At 35.7% G+C, this 22,429-nt stretch overlaps 1 protein-coding gene across 6 annotated transcripts in view; it reads right to left on the reverse strand.

The window, feature by feature from the left end:
* The window catches only part of ITPK1 (inositol-tetrakisphosphate 1-kinase), a 328,102-nt gene that overhangs the window by 227,461 nt on the left and 78,212 nt on the right, over window positions 1–22,429 (reverse strand). For 5 of the 6 annotated variants that reach the window (XM_031952304.1, XM_031952307.1, XM_031952305.1 and 2 more), the window contains one exon: window positions 21,993–22,017. The exons of the other annotated variant lie outside the window; for it this stretch is intronic. In XM_031952304.1, coding sequence (XP_031808164.1) covers window positions 21,993–22,017 — 25 coding nt within the window. The remainder of the gene's footprint in view (window positions 1–21,992; window positions 22,018–22,429) is intronic. 6 annotated transcript variants of the gene reach the window in all.

Consider the following 22,429-nt stretch of genomic DNA (forward strand, 5'->3'; position numbering starts at 1 on the left):
ATTTCTTCCTTCCTCTCCAACCCTATCCCAAAGCTTCCCATGGGTTTGAGGCTTGACATTTTCTGAATATACATGTCTTTTTTTTGTGGGGAAACCACAGGTATGTACAAACACAACCCAGCACCCAGGATCCTACTTCACATATTCTTGCCAGTAATGGTTTCTAAACATAAGAGACCCAAGACAAGTCTCAACAGATGCACACAAAGGGGAACAGGTGCTCTGGACTAAAAATGGGGGAGGGATCCCTAAAAGAGATACTGATCTTGGGACTTCAAAAGCCATCTAGTTCAAACAATGATCACTGGATCCATAAATAGAAATCTACTTCTTAGATATGCCTAGAAAACTACTGATCTAGGACCCACCTGAAGAATTATCAAAGTATTCCCATTCCACTCAAGAACAGCCTAGTCAAGAAGCTTCTCCTGGCACTGAACCTAAAACTGTTTCTTTCTTCCCCAATTACCATTCATTCCTTTTTGTTCTGTCTCATCTTTGAAGCTAAGCAAATGAGCCCCCAACAATATTGACTCTATCTCCCATGTCCCCTTAATAAAGTCTTCCCTTCCCCAAAATAAAGACATCTACTTCTATCACCTTGGCCCCAGAAAGCAAGATCTCCAGTCTTCTTGCCTTCTCATCTGAAGGAAAAGTTCCCATTTTTAAAGGGGGGGGTGGGGATGAGAAGGTCAGGGAGAACCTTGAAAGAACACATTTCTGCTGGGAATATAAAGGACATGGAGAGGACACAGGCAAAATCCAAATCATCCAACTTCAGAAATCTTCCTCCTGGAAAATGAGCTCCCTGAAAGAACTCTCTTCTCATTCCTTCGCAGAGATGGGAAATTTTGGAACACTGCATATATTTTCTTTCTTTCTTTTTTTTTTTTTTTTTTTTTTGATATGCTGATTTTTCCCTCTCTTTTTCTTAAAAAAAAAAATGCTATATGGAATAACAATAGGAAGAAGGAATAGGGAAGGGACATGGGAAAAATTTTAGGCAATACAGAAACAAAAGATAAATTAAAATGTATTTTTAAAAAAATCTTCCAGATCTTCTAGTTATTTAATCACAACATGTAAAGATAAAAGAGATCTAGAGGTCATCTAGTTCAAGCTTTTCATATTAGAGATGAAGAAATTGACCCCAAAGAACTAAATTTGATTTAGTCAAAGTCATGAATAGCAATGCTAGAACTAAAAGACATAGGAAGTGTATATGCCTATACATCAAAATCCAGTGTTCTTTTCACTACAATATTTTTCTTCTATATTCCAAAAACTGAAGGATATAAAAGCATCAACCATACTAGAGAACTTGGTGGAGAACTAAAAAAAAAAAAAAAAAAAGTCAAGTATGTCTAAATTTTCCCTTAAGTCCATTTCTTTCTCTCTACTCCATTCCAATCTCTTAAACTATTAGCTCAGCCCCAAAGGCATCCTTTCCCATCCAGTCTTTCTGATGGTTCTGTCAAAACACTGTAAATAACTTATTTCCACTTGGCAGAGGACCACTTACTTGGCACAGAACATTGAAAAAAATATAGCCCTTGATGAAACCAGAGAGCCTAAAGGCCTTTGCTCTACAACCCCGAAGGTACCCCATTCCAGAAAAAATAATTTAAGAACAAACTAATCCCTCAAAGGCAAGTTCAGCAGGGTCATATATAAAAAAAGTCTTTAAACATTTTCATCCAATAATCCCAAATTTAATCTGTATCTCCTCATCCCCTGAGAAAAGGTAGCAAATGGGCAATAGCAAGAACTACAATGATGATGATAATACATATTTAGTTTAGCAATCATTTTCCCTCACAACCCTGAAATGAGGGTAATGCAGGTGTTAATTTTATAGCTCTTAAATTTTACAAAAAAAGCTTTTTGCTATAACAACTTTGAAAGTCAAGTATGATGACCTCTTCTTTGGCCATTTCTTACTTATATGCTATACAGGATAAGCCTATAAGCAGAAAACTCATCATCTAGGAAATTCATCTCTGATATACAAACTTCATCATTACCCTTAAGTAGCTTTTGCTTCTCTGATAAAAAAGCTGGAGGACAGGACAAAAACTTTTCTCATAGCCTTGTTTTATAGAGGTCTCAAAATCTTTACCATTTTTCTCTGATGCATTTTCACCTCTATCATCATCTTCCTTCAAGTGCCCTTCCCCTTTTTTCAACTGTCTTTTCAGTATTGTCTTCTATTAAATTGCAACTCCTTAAAATCTGAGGACAGATTTTATCTCCAATAATTACTGTTATAATTCCTACTTTACAAATGAGCAAACTGATTTAAAGGTGAAGTTATTTGCCCAAAGTGAAAAAGCCAGTAAGAATAGTACTGGGATTTGAACTCAGGTCTTTAGGCTCCAAATTTGACAATTTTTTGTTTTTTAAATCTCACCAAAATGACTTTCTGCCTAGAGATATTCCTGAACTATATGTCCTATGACAAATTCCTTAACTATATCTTTTAACCCCATGGCAAATACCCCTGGTCCTAACACCAAACCCCTTAAGTTTTTAGCACCAGCTTTATCAGAGAAGCAATTATTAGTAGTTAAACCTACATCTCAGAAACTGAAAGCATCTTAAAATTAGTTTACAAAAGCATCTAAGAGCACAGAAGAAATCCCTGATTAAAGGGGAGAGGAGGGAAGAGAAAAGACAGGGTATAGAGTCAAGCTCTGAATCAAAAGAGCTGAGCTGCAATCCTAGTTCCACTATTTATCAGCTATGTGACCTCACTTCTCTGGGGCTCAGTTTAACTAACTTTAAAAGGAAGAGTCAAAACTGAATGATGGCAAACCCCCCTAACAACTGTAAGTGCGTATGGTACAGCTTTATGAGTCTAAAAATTATCTGTGTATTTTTTAAGTATTTATAATCCCAGAATCCTACACTGAAGAACCCATTCCCTCTGCAAAACCCATTACATAAAGACATATTTTCTCATACCAGAACCTAAAACCATAAACTCTGCCTACTTATTCTCCATGGATATACAAGATCCCACAGTTTGTTTCTGTAGCCATGATGACTGGTCTTGGGGTCCACTGCCAAGTCCCTGTGACACAGTTAAAAAAACTGGGAATCTCAGAGACTGGTTTATCCTTATAGGGTATGCCTCTAACAGTCACTATATAAAAGTTTAAAAAGAAAAATACTTGAATCAAAAGTCATACTGGAAAATATATCTATGGTGAAAAGGACTAAAGCACCAAAATTAACCTGGCTTATGACATAACAAGCACAATCTACTCACCTCTTAAAAGTCAGAAAAATTACCAAGAAGGCAAGAATCATCATTTCATGAAGGAATATTGTGGGAAAACTGAGTAAAACCAGGAGGAAAAAAAAAGTTCTATAATAACAGTACTTAAAAGAAAAAGGAAAAAAAAATTCTCAGCATGAGATAGAACCATATTTAGATTGGACTGAAGCTATTAAACCTCACAGGGAATTGGAAAATCAAAGAATGTCATAGAGCCTCTCAAACCTGCTCCTGCCCCATTTTACAGATAAGCATTTTTTTTTAAATCATATACAACAAAAATTCCCAAACTTTGAGAAGGAAAATCTCTTCTAAATGGTTAAAAAAAAAAAAATATTTCCATCACCCTCCCCCAACAAGACAGGGACTATATTATCAATAGTCATGGATAGAAAATATGACCAAAAATATGACAAAAATTCATGAAACCTTTTAAATGATTTCATCTTTTTATTAGTCCCAACAGCATTCATATACATTTGAAAAGTAGTTGTTATGTAGGAAAGAGTAGATTTATTTAATATGCCCAGTCATGCTTTCTATTTTGTTGGCACTAAATAGAGATCAAAATGACAATGTATTGGATGGGTAGGAGCTATCCCAAGTGGATGGGACATTGAATATCATAATTGGTAATATGCTGATTGGTCCGATGAATTTTTTTTAATTAACTGTGACAAAAGATGACTCTTTGTGAGGGGAGGAGAGGGAAATAGAGGAAAGTAAGCAAAGTTTAAAAAAAAAAGATCAATACAAATTTAATTTTTTAAAAACTTAAGAACAACAACAACAAAAAAGCACCACGTACAAGAATTCAAAGAACTTTAAAAGCATACAATTTGGAAACCACTGACAAAAGTAAAAGCATCTTATGTGTAGGAAGTATAGAGGGCAATTTCAGGATTATACCTCTGGTTTTTCTTAGGGTTTTTCCACCTTCTAAAAAATTAAGTAGGGATAAAGTCTTCTTATTCATGAGTCATGGCAAAATTCTTCAAAATTACCAAAAGTCAAACTGCTCCACAATTAATAAAAATAGATTAATTTCAATAATAAAATTCAAATTGAAGAACAAAAAGTTCTTCAAGAATATCAAGGGGATTAATTAAAAAACAAAACTCAAAGTAAGGTTGCCTAGCCATACTGACCTAAACTATTTGGTACTGCATAAAAAATAGAGTGGTGCAACATAGCATTTCCACTCTTTCTGTTGTTGTTTGCTTGCATTTTTGTTTTCTCTCTCAGATTTTCTTTTTACTTTCTTTCTAGATCCAATTTTTCTTGTTCATTAAGTTAACTATATCAATACATATACATATATTGTATACTTTTAACAAATACTTTAACATATTTAACATATACTGGACTACCTGCATCTGGGGGAGGGGGGGAGAAGGAGGGGAAAATTTGGAGGTTTTGCAAGGGTCAGCATTGAAAGATCACCCATGCATATGTTTTGTAAATAAAAAGCTATTAAAAAAAAAAAAAAAGAGAGAGTGGTGGAATAGTGGAATAAGTTAGATAGATATACAAGACTATAGTCAATACTAATCTACTGTCTTATAAGCCCAAAGACCCTAGCCTCTGGGATAAAAACTCATTATTTGACAAAAATTGTTGGGAAAACTGAAAAATACTTTAGTAGAAATTAGAAACAGGCCAACATCTCACATCATATACCAAGATAAGGTCAAAATGAGTTCATGATTTAACTATAAAGGGTGACACTATAAGCAAATTAGGAGAGCAAGGGATAGTTTACTTGTCAGATCTTTGGACAAGGGAGGAATTTATGGCCAAAGAAGAACTAGAGAACACTATGAAATGCAAAGTGGATAATTTTGATTTCATTAAATTAAAAAGAGTTTGTACCAATAAAACCGATACAACCAAGATTAAAGGGGAAGCAGAAAGATAGACCTCATTTCTAAAATATACACACAATTGAGTCAAATTTCAAAAAATACAAGTCATTCCCCAATTGATGAGTGGTCAAAGAATATGAACCATTTTCAGATGAAGAAATTAAATCTATTTACAGTCATATAAAAAATGCTATAAATCACCACTGATTAGAGATATGCAAATCAAAACAATTCTGAAATAACTACCTCACATATATCAAATTGGCTAAGATGACAAGGAAAAGATAATGATAAATGTTGGAGGGAAGGTAGGAAAATTGGTACAACTTATGCATTGTTGGTGGAGTTATGAAATGATAAAGCCATTCTGGAGAGCAATTTGAAACTATGCCAAAAGGACTATAAAAATTTATGCATATTTTTGATCCAATATTGGGTTTATATCCCAAAGAATTCATAAAAGGTAAAATGTGCAAAAATATTTGTGGCAGTCCTTTTTGTAGTGGCAAAGAACTGGAAATTGTTGGATTTCCATCAGTTGGGGAATCCCTAAATAAGTTATGGTATATGAAGGCCATGGTTATTGTTCTATAAGAAATGATGAGGAGCCTGATTTCAGAAAAGCTTGGAACTGAAGCCGAGTGAAGTGAGCAGAACCAGGATGACATTGAACAAAGTAACAGCAAGATATGTAATAATCAACTATGACAAACTTGGCTCTTCTGATATACTGATCAACAATATAGTGATTCAAGATAATTTCAAGACTTCAGATTGAAACGCCATCTGTATTGAGAGAGAGAACTATAGAGGCTAAATGCAGATCGAAGCATATTATTTTCACCTTTTTTTGTTGTTGCTTGCTTTTTCTTTCTCTTTTGTTCTGAATCTTTTTCCCCAACATAACTAATATGGAAATATGTTTAAAAATGGCTGTACATTTATAATCTATATCAAATTACTTGCTGTCTTGAGGAGGGGAAAGGTAAAGAAGAAAAAATTTGGAACTCAAAATCTTATAAAAATGAATGTTGAAAACTATCTTCACATGTTATTGGCAAAATAAAAAATATCACTGAATTAAAAAATAAAAATGGAAAAAATAGATTAATTTCTGGGAACTTTCCAGATATATAAAGCAAGTACAAACAACCAAATTTTATTTTCCTAGGGGAAAAAAGGCAAAAAATTGAAAATCATCTATTAACTGCACATTAGTGGAAGTTATCCTTGGTACCTAAAGATGAGCTGGCCATGCTATCTTGGCTACCATCATTTTCAAACTTCCAAATGACACTCAAACTCTTGCCAAGAGTACATGGGCCAAGAATTTTAGTCATGCTTCATTTCCACCAGCAAAAAAGGAGTTGTTAGATAATGGATGGCAGATTGATGCCTTAAAAAGGTAAAAAACAATTTCGGTATTTTAAATTTGGTTTCAAATGAACAGGTCCTAAGTAGGGGGAGAAAACACAAACTAACATTAAGACTACTTACTTGATTTGGAGCCCGAAAAACCTATTTTGCTCTCTTATCTTTGAGACTTCAATCAAGACAGATTCTCTAGGCCTCAGATTCTTAAATGAGTAAGATGAGGAAACTGAACAAAACAATCTCTCCAAATTTAGTATTTTAAATAACTCACATTTACTTCTCTGTATATGTGTGTATCATCTTCAGATACTTGGAATAGGAACATTATGAGTTTTAGGAAAGTCCAAACCAATTCACATTTTTTCTCACTCCCTATTCCCATTCTATAGTTAAAATTAATAATAATAAGTTCTAAAACTAATCAAAGCCATACAATTATAACATTCACTATTCTACATCTTTAGAAATTCATTCAAAGAAAGAGACAAGCAGGAACATGGTTTAGAACCTCAAGGGGGACATAAGAAAAAACAGTGCAACCAGAAAAGATAAGAAGTCCATGTCTTGGAAATTTAGCATAACCTAAAGCTCATCTAATTATCTAAAAGGCTAATATGAAGTACAAGAACTTCTCCTTACACAGATTTATGGGCTAAAAATTTTTTTTTTGAAACATATACATAATTTTCAGCATTCACCCCTACAAAACTTTATGCTCCAAATTTTTCCCCTCCCCTAAACAGCAAGTAATCCAACATGTTAAACATGTGCAATTGTTCCATATATATTTCCACAATTATCATGCTGCACAAGAAAAATCAGATCAAAAAAGAAAAAATGCAAGCGAGCAACAATAAAAAATTTGAAAATGCTATATTGTGATCCACACTCAGTCCCCACAGTCCTCTCTCTGAGTACAGATGACTCTCTTCATCACAACATCACTGGAACTGGCCTGAATCACCTTGTTGTTGAAAAGAACCATGTTCATCAGAATTGATCATCACATAATCTTCTTGTTGCTATGTACAATGTTTTCCTAGTTCTGCTCATTTCACTTAGCATTACTTCATGTCCTCCAGGCCTTTCTGAAATCATTCTGCTGATCGTTTCTTATAGAACAATAATATTCCATAACATTCACATACTATAACTTGTTCAGCTGTTCTCCAATTGATGGACATCCACTCAGTTTCTAGTTCCTTACCACTACAAAAAGGGCTGCCACAAACATTTTTGCACATGTGGATTCTTTTCCATTTTTTATGATCTCTTTGGGATGCAGACCCAGTAGAGATATTCCTGGATCAAAGGATATGGACAGTTTGGTAGAATGGGCTAAATTCTTTTACAATTTGAAGACCCAACAAATTATTCACTAACTCAGTCTGAAGACTGTATTTTCTGCCACAATGACACATAGAAACTGCCCTCATTTTTAAGCGTTTTTGCAGTTGTTTCTGTTATTTTCTTTTAATCTTAGTTAGGGGGAAAATTCTGCAGTTCTTTTCCCTTCTCCTGCATTACCACTACCCTTCCAGCAATCTACCAACTACACTAAGTGGGGGGGGGGGAAATGTAACCTATATAATTGTACAGAAACTGGTAGGAGTAACTTATTTGTCATTTTTACATAATTTCATAAATGTAATTTTTAAAAATCTTTCTATCTCCCATATTCTTTCCCCTATTTTTCTTATTTTTCTCCCCACGATGACAAATACTTACAAATCTTGTCATTCAGTGACACAGGCCAAAGGCAGATATCACAAGTGTAATTTAGTCACTCTCTTCCCACTGGCAGGGGTTATATACTTAAGGCCTCTTCCAGCTCTTACATTCTGTGTTCTAGGTTCCAACATCCCACGATTCCAAGTCCCCTCCAAATCTCATCCCTCCTAATCCACTCTGAACTACAGAAACCTAGAAATTGCTTCTATCAGTTCTGGCAAAGGAAAAGTCAAAATAAATGGTGGACAGAACTCACACACGTTGCTTGAGTGCAGGTGAAAAAAACCACACATAGTACTATATTATACAGTACTACTGCCAGTGCTAAAGGAGAAACACACTTTTTAGGTACAGAAGAGCCCCTGTTCCTGCAGCATTTAGAAAGGCTTTATACCAAGTTTTGATAGCTATAATATAAAATGGATAAAGTACACTAAAAAGTTTTTTTTTTTTTAAGTTTATGATATGAAGTACAAGGGAAAAAATTTTATTACTACTGAAGAAGAGGGGAGGGAAGGAAGAAAGAGGATTTCATCTGGGTTTTTAAAGGCCAAACAGAGGGAGGATCTCTCAGGAACTGGGAACAGTATGAACAAAACAAAAATGGAAAAGTGAAGGCAATGTGAAAGGGACAGAAAACTCATTTAGTTCAGTTTATCTAGTCTGTCAAATATATGGAGAAAAGGTAATGTGAAAGTAGGCTAAAATGTATCATGGTATTAGATGCTGAAGACTTCAAATACCAAGCAAAATCTCTAAATTTCTACATGGCACTAATTACCTGGACAGTGTTTCCTTGTAGGTTTACCATCAATCAATAAACATCTATTAAGCACCTAGTATGTGTCAGGCACTGTGCTACATATTAGGGATACAAAAAGAGGCAAAAGACAGTCTGCTCTCAATGAGATTACAAACTGAGACAATATGCAAACAATATGTACAAATGAGAGATATACATACACATATACATATACATATTTTTATATATCTTATACACATGCATATATCTTATGGCTTATGTTCATATTAAAGATAATCAATAGATTAATTAGTAAACATTTATTAAGTGCTTAATATATGCCACAAAGAGGACAGGTCCTGCCTTCAAACTTACTATCCAGTGAGGCAAACAATATGTAAACATGTATAAAGCAAGATGTATGTATACAGAATAAATAGAGAATTAAAGGAAAGAAAGCACTGGAGATTGTGGAAGGCTTTCTACAGATGTAAAAGGAAGGATTTCAGTTGACTAAGACAACTATTCTAACTGTTGGCTTGAGAGGACCTTATCCAATTCTCTGGCACTCACAAAGAGTGGGTGGGACTGAAAAAGGCACCAAAGCAGCAAGTAGCACTCTGAGTGACAGGAAAGAAGCCAGCCTTGGAGTAAAAATCTGTGACCGGCAATGTAGAGAGTAGCTAATCTACATGTAGAGCAATCAAGAGCTGACTACAGTTCTATTTTCTCAAATACTGGAGAGTCAAGCATTTAAATACATTAAGCACCATTCTTTATTAAAAAAAAAAATTTAATACACTAATTTTTTTTCTGTAGGATATTAGTACATTTAAATTTCACACTTTTTCAATCTCTCTCTTCTTTTCTTTGTGAAACTCTGCTATTCCTAGCTAGCTTATAGCAATAATATTTCATGCAATTAGAAAAAAAAAAAAAACCTCTGAAAAGAACACAATTTTCTGGCAACAAAAAGTGGAAAGTACTGTCCCATGATCCAGTAACTCATTCTCCTGCCCTGCTTCTGGCCAGGAGAATTGCTGGGGTAAACTACAGGCTATTCAAAAGATGAAGCCCTGAAATTTCTGCATTCTTATGGTATTTGAAAAATGTAAATTGCAGTAACTGATGCCAGTCCTTTACCCCACCTGTAAAATATATTCTTCTTCTAAAAATTTAACATTTTTAAAAATCAAAAATCACACATAAATAAGTTCCTCTACCACCTCTGCACAGATTTTACCCCATTCTAAAACACAGCAGGCAACTAAACAAGATGCTAAAATTGGGCATGTGTTTATAACTGCTTTTCATCTTATCCATCCATTGTTTTCACTAAGGAAAATAATCTAAGCTACAATGCAAGAAAACCAATCACTTGCAAGGAAGACTCAATAGGTTCCAAAGTTTAATAGACCTCAGATCCTTACTGTGTGACCCTGGGCAACTCACTTAACTCTATTGACCTCAAATTTTTTCATCTGTAAAATGAGTTTGAAAAAGAAATGGCAAACCACTCCCTTCCATTATTTCTGCCAAGAAAACCCCTACAAAAATTATTAATATTATTATTACCACAGTGAAAAGTAAGGGGGGAAAAGGCTTCCAAGGAATTAAGCCCAAAGCTGATCAAGTCCTTTACAAGCTATTTCTTTCAGTTTGAGATCTTCGGTGTAAAACAAGTTTACCTCTATCTCCACCCTTCTCCATTTGGGAATGGAACAATAAATCTGCCTATGCAGAAACCAGGCTGCCAAAAGCTAATTAATTGGGTCAATAGGCAGCAAGCATACTAATGTTCAGTCATCCTTGCTTTTCTCGTATCCAGATACACTGAAAAATTAAAAAGCCATACAACACTGCCAACTGAATTCAAATTAAGATTCCATATCTCGGGATTCTAAGGCTCAGCAGGCTTAGAAAAGAATAAGAAGCCCTAAAAGCAACCACAGTCACAACATTTATAGGATTAAAGGATTTAGAGTGTTTGGGACCTTAGAGAACCTCTAATCTAATTCTTCACTTTCAAAACAAGGAAATTAAGCTGCAGAGAGGACAAGTGACTTGTCCAAAGTCATACAGAGTATAAGCATCAAGTCAGAAAGCAACTAGGCCTCTCATCATTACAACCTGGAGCATGCTTTCCTCTATCCCACAATGACTCTAATACTCAAGTTCTTTGGCTCTTTGTCAGCACTAGAAGAGGAAACCAATACAAATCTGTTATTTTTCAAGAGTTTAACTGCCTTTGATGACTTTTAGCAGACTTCTGGAGTATAAAAACTGCAGGAAATCATCAACACTACATATCCCAGACTCATCAGTCATATCTCAATTGAGAAAATGGAAACAAAAGGTTCATATTTTCTCATAATCTGTTACCTAGGTATTCCCCTTCCTCAACCTCCACCACTCAGAATGCCTACTTTTTCTCAAAGCTCTGCTCAATTGACTCTCCATGAGGCATTTCCCCAATTCTCCCAAATCTCCATCTGCTCTCCTTTTTTTTCAATAACTTGTTACTTTTTTATATATGCATTTATATATTTTTTTCAGATCAAATATAAACTCTTTGAGAACAAGAATTGTTTTAACACTATAGCTGACACAATAAATGCTTTGGGGGCTGATTATGATTTGTCTCACATTTATAATGACTGGCATTTATTTAGCAAAGTTTGCAAAGCATTTTGGAAATAGCTCATTTGAACTTTACAATACTATGAAGGAAGTGCTATTATTGTCCCCATTTGACAGGTAAAGAAACTGAGGCACAGAGAGATTAAATGATTTGTACCCAAGGTCAGAGACACAACAAGTAGTAGAAGTTAGATCTTGGTGCTCTTTCCATGGGGCATTCCAATCAAGTGTTGAACCCTAAATACTGTTAAAACTCTTGGCTGCTAACATGCACTTTGACTGCATTGAATGGCAAGAATATTTTTAAATGCTTTAGGGGGAAAAGAGGCAGGAAAAGAGAGAGGAAGACAGAAGGGGGAAGGAAGGAAAAACGGAGAGAGAGATGGAAGGAAGAAGAGTAAGTATGAAAAGGAAACAGGAAGAGAAAAATGGGGAGTAGGAAACAAGAAGGGGAAGAAGAGAAAAATAAGAAGGGAGGTGGGGGAGAAGAAAGAGAATATCCCAAAACAATCTAATTTTTTTCCTAGTCTACTACTCTTCTTTGTGACATTCTCTGTTTTAGCCAAGTTCCTGTGGCAGAAAATCATTCTCTTCTCTGGAATCTGCCAAGATTTTTTCATTATTTCCCATGCACCTTCATTACTAGTTCGGTGCCTACTGATTATTAGAAATGGAAAACTAATTAGACTTATCTCTTTTAAAAACCCTGGTTTCATTGTTTTCTAGAATGCTGCAAGAATTGAGTTGCCCTGATAGATTGGCTATATAATATAAACCTTAGAGTGAGGGCCCTGAGATTTAAGATTAAAGCACAGTTGCCTGGCATATGGATGAGAAGGAATGAATATAACCAGAATTATTCTCTTTAGGATATAGAGTGGCCTTAAAGTAAGAAATATGTTCTAGTTAAATCCAACCTCAATTATCTTCCACAAGGATCACAAGAGTGACCAAATAACAAAAGAGTTCAAGCAGAAGCACCAACTCCAAGAATTGGAGTCAATGCAAAGGATATCGCTTTCTCTCCCTGGGTTGGTCCAAAGATGTCCAGTGCCCATTCTTGGTTGAATTCTTTCCTTGGTGCCCTTGAGTGGCTCCCATTAAGCCACAAATTGCTTATGTAAGAGGTAAGTAGTATAATTTCACCATGAAATTGAAATAAAAGAACAGCTGTTTTTACTGTTACTGACCAGACTAACTCTTCTGGAAAAGTCCCCTTTTAAGTCATAGTAATGGAATAGCTTGCTGTGGAAAGGTAACACAATGGATTCTATAACTTAACCTAAGATAAACTTGTTTTCCTCAGGAAAACCCTATATGGCAACTAATGTTGATAATCATCAATAAACAAATGTAAAAATTGACATACAAGAAGCAACTACATTACTTCCACAAATTCTCATCACATCATGGTAAATAATTTGTCCCTGTTTATCAGCATTCTAAGGGCTCCTGACCTTAGCTCAGTGGGTCCTTTGACAAAAAAAAAAACACATAATTGGGCTACCATACCTGGAAAAATTTTTGGTAGGGCCATATCAAAGCCTGCCCTCTTTTTGTGTAGACTTAGACTAAAGTCACCTCTATAACCTAGTAATTAAAAAGAATTGGAATTAAGGATAGTGATCTTGGACAGGCCATTAACTCCTCCCTCATCTGTAAAATGACCTCTGAGATCTCATTTTTTCCAGCTCTTAAGAGGTGAGATCTGATGGGTTTCTACCTTAGAGAACTCCCATTAGCTTTCAGGCTCAAAGTTGCCACCTAAGTATCAAGCCTAAATATATTCCTATAAACACTGAAAATCTCCTGAAATCTTAGTGTTGCAGTTTCAGATGTTGTATAAACAGAAATGCAGGTATGTGAGTTTATATTTTCTTTTTTCTAGTTGACTCTTTTATTCAGGAGAATATGAATGGACTTTCTTCGAGGAAGTCTACAACAGAATTTGTTCTTGGAAACTGCACAAAATCTGATTCTTATCACAAGAAAATAATACCTCTTTTTCAAACTATTCTATCTGGTTTATAAGGCTCTTCATTATGCCCCCAAACTATGTTTCTAGCCTCATAACACAGATTAGTCTAGCCAAACAAGGTTTTAACTACTTTATTCTGCTTCCTACTTTGATGCTCTTTCTTGGATTGGCTATTCTCCTTCTCTTCCCTCCCCACGTGAAATTTTCAACCACTTCTTCAAATCCCTGGTTTCATTCAAGTCTCAGTTCAAAGGTCACCTTCTGAATGAACCCTTTACTGATTTGCCCCTCAAATTTACCTAGTGTGTATTTCAAAGGTGACTAAATATGTAAAAGTTATGGCCATCAGCTGGATCAATAAGCTCTTCAAAAACAAGGACTGCTTTTTTTGTCTTGTATTCTCAAAGCTTGGCATAGTGCCTGGCATACTGTGTTTCATTAATTTTTGTAAATTGATTAATAACCTATGAACTAAGACAATGATAATACTAAAAATCACTAAGTCATTTGTAGTTAACAGTTTTTTGGATTGTTTGAGTTGTTTCTTCTTGCTACTTTTTGGAGGAAAGCAGGTTTTCCAATGGTGCTTTTCAATTTAAAACAAATTAAAATTGTACTATAACTATATTAATAGTTTAGAAGTTTTTAACCCTTTCACTTGATGTCTTCCCTTATCTTCCTCTTTTCTTACCCTACCCTCCCAAAAGATTTTTAAAAGAGTCACTCAGATTCTACAAAGCCCTCTAAAGCATGTTATATTTTTACGTGCACAATGAGTTTCTTCAATCTAGTCAGAAGTCATCAAATCAAAAGAGGTTACAGTTGGGATATGTATTACTAATATTTCTTTCAAGGTAAACTCCCTCAAGCAGTTCAGAGTCAAATGCCAAAATCCTCTCTGTAGTACTTTGGAAAAGAACAACAGAGTTGGAATATGAAGAACTGAGCTGAAATTCCACTCTTTTACTTGGGCAAGTCAGTCCTTTAGAATCAGTTCCACAGGCTTTTTAGCACTTGAAGAACCCTTTAAAAAAAGATCAAATGTATCCCTTTATTTTATCCTTTTGAAGTTGAAGAAACTGAAGCCCAGACAGGGCAAATGACCTGACCTATCAAATAGTGACAGACTTCATAGATCCTTCTAGTACATTATATAAACAGCTTACAATTAGCTCAGTGCCTTAAGGACAAAAGAAAAGCAGAAAAAAAAAAACTGAGAGGGGCATATGATAAATTCAGAGAAGCCTGGTAAGATTTATACAATCTGATACAGAGTAAAGGAAGCAGAATCAAGAAAACAATAGGCACTATTCCTATAATTACATTACGAACCACAAAACAATGAAAAGTCAATATTGAAAAATTAGAAAGAACAAGAATGGCCCCAAGAAGAGAGAGAAAATCCTCCCACTCCCAATCCTTTGCAGGAGTGGGAAATCCACAGGTTTGGTATTTTGTAAATATTTTTGGACTTTTTTGATGTATTACTTGATGTTGCTCTTTCTCCCCTCCCACCCCTATTTTTCTTTAAAAACAAAACTACTCAGGGGCAGCTAGATGGCACAGTGGACAGAGCAATGGCCCTGAAGTCAGGAGGACCTGAGTTCAAATCTGGCCTCAGACACTTAATACCGCCTAGCTGTGTGACCCTAAGAAAGTCACTTAACCCCAAATGCTTCAGCAGAGAGAAAAAAAAATTATCTTTTAAAAAAGATTTTAGTATTTTATTTTTACTCAATTACATTTAAAAGCAACGGTTGCAAAACATTTCCATTTTAGTCATATTGTAAAAGAAAATGTAGACCAAAAAAAAAAAAAAAAGCCCCCCCACGAAAAAGAATGTTTAAAAAATATGCTTCAATCTATATTCAGGAATCATCAGTTCTTCTTCTGGGGATGGGTGGTATTTTTCATCATAATCTGTCAGAGAGCTGTCTTTGGGTCATTGTATTGCTGAGAATACCTAAATCATTCATCACTTACCATCAATGAGCTAGTTTTCTGTTTGAAAAGTGAGCCCTTTATCAGAAACTTGCTTCAAATTTTTTTTCTCCAATTACTAACTACTACTAACTGTATTTTCCTCCATCTTATCCTTTCCCTTCTCTTCCATTTATTCTATTCTCTCTTCTTTTACCCTGTCCCTCCTTAGAAGTGTTTTGTTTCTTACAGTCATCTCTTCTAGTCTTCCCTCCCTTCTCTTACCCACCACCTTTTCTTATCCTCTTTCCCTCCTACTTTCTTGAAGTGTAAGATAGATTCCAATAACCAAATGAGTGTTTGTTATTTCTTCTTTGAGCCAATTTTAATGAGAGGTTCATTCACTCCCTCTCACCCTCCCCATTTTACCTTTCCCTTTCTCTCAGTGCATTCCCATCTCGCCACTTCACACTCAACTCAACACCTGTGCCCTCTATCTACACATACTCCTAACTGTCCTAATAATGAGAAAGTTCTTATGAATTAAACATATCTCTTCCCATTTAGAAGTATAACATTTTACTTTATTATATAAAACAGGAAAGGGAAATCATAAGGAACATAATAAAGTAAAACTTTATATTTCATTATGTTCCTTATGATTTCCCTTTCCTGATTTATCTTTTTATGCTTCTTTTGACTCTTGTATTTGAAAGTCAAATTTTCTATTCACCTCTGGTCTTTTTATAAAGAATGCTTCAAGAAATGGAAACTATTTCTAGCCATATGAAAAGATGCTCCAAATCATTATTGATCAGAGAAATGCAAATTAAGACATCTCTGAGATACCACTACACCCCTCTCAGATTGGCTAGGATAACAGGAAAAGATAATAATGAATGTTGGAGAGGATGTGGGAAAATTGGGACACTGATACATTGTTGGTGGAGTTGTGAATGCATCCAACCATTCTGGAGAGCAATTTGGAACTATGTTCAAAAAGTTATCAGACTGTGCATATCCTTTGCAGTGTTACTACTGGGCTTATATCCCAAAGAGAACTTTTTTTTTTTTTTAATAACTTTTTATTGACAGAACCCATGCCAGGGTAATTTTTAACAACATTATCCCTTGCACTCACTTCTGTTCCGATTTTTCCCCTCACTCCCTCCACCCCCTCCCCCAGATGGCAAGCAGTCTTATACATGTTAAAGAGGTTACGGTATATCTTACATACAATATATGTGTGCAGAACCGAACAGTTCTCTTGTTGCTCAGGGAAAATTGGATTCAGAAGGTATAAATAACCCGGGAGGAAAAACAAAAATGCAAGCAGTTTACATTCATTTCCTAGTGTTCTTTCTTTGGGTGTAGCTGCTTCTGTACATCCTTGATCAATAGAAACTGAGTTAGATACCAAAGAGATTTTAAAGAAGGGAAAGGGACCCACATGTGCAAAAATGTTTGTGGCAGCCCTCATGGTAATGGCAAGGAACTGGAAATTGAATGGATGCCCATCAGTTGGAGAATGGCTAAATAAATTGTGGTATCTGAATATTATGGAATATTATTGTTCTGTAAGAAATAACCAGCAGGATGGTTTCAGAGAGGCCTGGAGAAACTTACATGAACTGATGCTGAGTGAAATGAGGTGAACCAGGAGATCATTATACACTTCAAAAACAATAATAAATGAGGATCAATTCTGATGGGCATGGCTCTCTTCACAATGAGATGAACCAAATCAGTTCCAATTGTTCAATAATGAAGAGGACCAGCTACACCCAGTGAAAGAACTATGGGAAATGAGTGTGAACTGTACACAACATAGCATTTCCACTCCTGTTTTTGTCTATTTGCATTTTTGGTTTTCTCCTCAATGTTATTTTTACCTTATTTCTAAGTCTGATTTTTCTTGTACAACATAATAACTGTATGGATATGTATACATATATCGTGCTTAACATAAACATTAACATATTTAACATGTATTGGTCTACCTGCCATCTAGGGGAGGGGGGAGGGGGAAGGAGGGGAAAAGTTGGAACAGGTTTTGCAAGGGTCAATGCTGAAAAATTACCCATGAAGATATCTTGTAAATAAAAAGCTATTTAAAAAAAAAAAAAAAAAAAAAAGACTGCTTTACAATCCATTTTTCCACTGAAGGTTTATACTCAAATTTTGCTGGGTGGGCGATTTCTTAGTTCTAACCCTCACTTCCTTTGCTCTCTGAATATCATAGTCCAGTCCCTCCAATCCTTTATTGTAGAAGCTGCTAAATCTTATATTATCTTCGCTGTGACTCCATGATATTTAACTGTTTTTTCTGGTTTGCAATATTTTTTTCTTTCCTTGGGAGCTCTGGAATTTGGATACATTTCTTTTTGATTCTGTTTCAGGAGGCGATCTGTGCATTCTTTCCGTTTCCATTTTACCTTCTGATTCTAGAAAATCAAGTCAGTTCTTGTCAATCATGGCTTGAAAAAATGTCTAGGCTCTTTTTTTGGTTCCTTTTAAAATTAATCATGGTTTAGTACTACTTTTGCTATTTGGTCTAGTGTATTTTTTAAAGTGTTATTTTCTTCAATTTTTTGTATCTTCATTACTATTGACTCATTTTTCATGATTTTCTAGCATCACTCATTTCTCTTCCCATTTTCCCCCTATATCTCTAGATTTTTAAAATCCTTTTTGAGATCTTTCATGGCATAAAATCAATTCACATTTTCTTGAAGGCTTTGGATGTAGGAGCTTTGACTAATCTTATTAGCATGCATTTTGATATTCCTTGTCATGAGAATAATTTTCTATGGTCATGGTGATTTCTTTTTCCTCTTGTTTGCTCATTTTTCCAGTCTATTTCTTGACTTAACTCTTTGTTAAATTAAGACTTTGCTTTCATGGTAGAGAAAGTACTGTCCCAAGCTTCAGGGGTTTTATGCAGCTGTTTTCAGAGACACTTCTAGGGACCTATAATTTTCAGTTCTTCCTAAGTATTTAGGATCTAAGGAGAGGTGTATTTACTACTCTCCTGGCCAGTATTCTGGTCTGTGAATAACTACAGGCATTTTTTCTAACTTGGAAATGTAACAAGAGTCCCCTGCTCACTCCAGTGGGGCCACAAGCTCTAGCAGGGGTCCTCAAACTTTTTAAATAGGGGGCCAGTTCACTGTCCCTCAAACTGTTGGAGGGCCAGACTATAGTAAAAACAAAAACTTTTGTTTTTTGGGTCTTTAAATAAAGATATTTCATAGCCCTGGGTGAGGGGGATAAATATCCTCAGCTGCCGCATCTGACCCATGGGCCTTAGTTTGAGGATCCCTGCTCTAGAGAATTAGTGCTTCTCCTTGCTCTGCTGACACCTAAGACTGCAATCCAGATCAAAAAATAGGCAAAACAACAGTCCTACCTCAATGCCTGAAAAGACACTTCTGTAATCTCCTTTTGACCAGCTGTTCAATCACCTTACCATCTGTGAGCAAAGAGCTCTGGAAGCAGCTGCTGCACCTGTTGATTCAGTGGCTCCCAAGGTCTACTCTTAGTTCGCTAGGGTCTAAGCTGGCAAAGCCTGCTCTGAACAGTGCAGTTCATTGTTCCACTTTCACCCAGGTATGAGACTTTTTCTACTGACCTTCTAAGTTGTCTTTGATCAAAAAATTATTTCACCCTGTCTTTTTGTGGGTTCTGCTGTTCCAGAAATTAACTTAATTGTTTTACTTAAAAGTATTCGAATGGGTTTTGGGAATAGCTCAGGGGAATTACTGCCTTTTCTCTATCTTGCCTCCAGTCAAAAAATTTATTGCTAAAAAATAATAAAAATAACAGCTAGAATAATCTATGTGCTGAGTTGCCAGCCCATGAATGATAAAGATTAATAGTGCACATCAAGATGAATACCCCTTCATTCCTCCAACCTCCCCCCCCCCCAATACATACATTCATTCACCAACATACATTCCTAAGATTCAATGTTAAAGTAATTCATTGCACTCAGATGACCAAAAAACAATCAGACTCTTTATTTGGCTGATTCAATGTTTTTTTTGTTCACTGAATTTTTATTTCAACAACAGACAAGCATATGTATGTTTATAAAAGTAAAAGTCTCCTCACTGGTCTTATTTCTGTTGGTACAGCCTATTGATTGCTACAACACCTAATCAAGGAAAAGAAACAGCAAATCTTTTCTTCAGAAATTGAGGTTCTCAAAGCCCTTCAAACTCTCTATCAAGGAGCCTATGTGTATTACTAGAAAAACTTCAATTACTAGTTTCTGCACTGTCGTCCACATTTCAAGCCCCACTATATTTACAATGGGGAAGTATGGAGGAAAAGGCAGGGGGGGGAGGCGGGGAGAAGGAAGGAAGGAGAGAAATGACCTAAAGCTGATGAATTGTTGTTACAGTTTAAGAAGTTGTATAAACAAGAATTTGATAGAATATATAAAGGAGGTGGGGCTAATAGGTATAGCAAGCTTAGGTGTTACAGTTTCAGATGTTACATAAACAGGAATGCAGAAATGTGGGTCTGTGTATTCTTCTGTTTCATGTGTATTAACTGATAAGAATATGAGAAGACCTCCCTTGAAATAGCCCATAATAGAATTTGTTCTTAGAAACTGTACTGGATCAGCTACTCACCACAAGGAAATAATATTTTTTTTCAACGTAAACTTCTTCCACTAATTCTGTGCCAAAAGTCACCATTCTCTATTTAGCACTTGGAGTCCTACACAACCTGTCCCCAGTCTACCTTCCAAGATTTATTGCACATGTGCTCTTTGATTTGTCATTGATAGACACTATGAAAAAGTCAGCACTGAAAGGATGTAGACAAAACAAGATACCTTGTTTAGGACTACCAGGATGGAAATCAATCCACTGTTTTGAGACTTTCACCCATTAGTACCTCCAGATCTTCAATTTTTACGTGCTACATAAGTACTTCTGGGAACCCATTAAAACAAAGATTCTGATCACAGTCTTAAACAATAGCAGAAGGACTAGCTGCTACTGATACATTCTTCTTCCTGCCTCCAACTCTTCTTTATCTTCAACCTCCCATAGTTCCACAGTCCTCCATGCCCACTATTGGTGACAGCTCAATAAGGAATACAGAAGTCAAATGAATGAAAAAATTATAGTGCATCAATATAAAATTATCAATCAACCCATAAACAACCATTAAGTGCCTATTACATGTCAGTCACTGTGTCAAGGTCTAAGGATTCAGAAGGAGGCAAAAGGTAGCCCCTCCTCGCAAGGAGCTTACAAAGGGAGAAAACAATATAGAAATATGTAAGTTATACACATAAAAGGTAGGGATAAATGCATAAAGAATGATGGAGGGTCAGGGGTCAGTAGTTAAAAGAGGAGACAGATAATTGAATATTTTGTGTGTTCAAAAATAAAGCTGTCCAGAAAACTTAATTAGTTTTATTGTTTCAAGTGAATAATAAATATTATCAAGGATCCAACCCTAGGCCTTAGACCTCAATAGCCTTCAAACTCCTAAGGCAATGATTCTTTCTGGATACAGCGAAGAGACTCAACTAAGGTCTCTAACCCTGTACCACTCCTCCTAGATCTCCAAATCACAGTTAGAAGCATTAAACTTCCTGGGTCTTGTTCATTACTGGAGCGAGTTGGGTCCTAATGGCTTCTGCTGCCATTATTTCCTCTTTCTTCTGTCCCTTTTACCTCAGTGCCACAAGAGTGTGTTCTGTGGTTTTAATAGCAAGAGAAAAATGAATTTCAAAGTAATATGCCAGAATAAAATCATGTATAATGCATGTAAAAGAAATTACTTGATCTCCGACCAAGTGGTCTTAGCTATTGTATTTATTAAAGTTTCTCTCAGGCTTGAACTGAGTATCTGTATTGCTCCAGTTTATCCCATCCCTTCCTTGCCTCAGAAATAAATGGCTATTTCCCTCCCAAACCTGAGTTTAAGAATCCACCCTCCCAAATTTTTCTGGAACAATATCATTGCTAAACCAGGTTCACTCTGAAGTAAACAGAAAACCTACTGAGGATCACAATCAGCTTGTGATTCTCTCTACCCAGAGTATCATAAAATTCTCATCTTGAATATCTGATTAGCTAAAGAATTCAAAGTAATATGCCAGAATAAAATCATGTATAATACATGTAAAAGAAATGACGTGGTCTCTGACCAAGTGGTCCTAGCACTGGAGGCAAAGAAGTCAAAAACCTTAGAACTCCTTAACCAGAAGGGTACTGCAGTTCTTTCCTATGTCCTTTGAAAGCATGTCAAGATAAAATGATGACAGTTTTAGAGGGGGATAGAATAGATGAAATGCACTTTGGAAGAAGAAAAGGAAGGCTTATCTCCAAAAAGAATTGATTTAACCATTTCCTAGAATAAAGGGAAAAGGTTAGTCATAGGAGGTTCAGAAGGTTGATTTTATAAGAGATTAATCACAATATAATCTTTACTCACCTGCACGACTTCTATGCCCCTTTTCCTGTAGAAGAAAAAAAAAGAGAGAAAGAGATATTACTTTGACAAATAAGGAAGCAGTCTTTTAAGAAAGCTAATAGGAGCATGAAAATCCTTCTCTCTCCCCCTCCCATCCCAGGCATTCGGGTTAAATAACTTGCCCATGGTCACACAGCTAGGAAGTGTTAAGTGTCTAGGATCAGATTTGAAACTCAGGTCCTCCTGATTTCAAGACTGGTATTCTATCCACTGTGCCACCTAGCTGCCCCAGGAGTATAAAAATCTTCCCATGACTAAACCAAAGAACATAAAACAAACTACAAATGAGCTTCTACTGAAGTTAAAAAGACCAAAAGGATCCAGGGCACCAAGACTACCTCCATTCCCTACTCCCCAAAAATCCATACACTATTATACTGCTTTGAAATATTTTTTCA

Source organism: Sarcophilus harrisii, chromosome 2 (assembly GCF_902635505.1).
Source record: "Sarcophilus harrisii chromosome 2, mSarHar1.11, whole genome shotgun sequence".
NCBI classification, from domain to species: domain Eukaryota; kingdom Metazoa; phylum Chordata; class Mammalia; order Dasyuromorphia; family Dasyuridae; genus Sarcophilus; species Sarcophilus harrisii.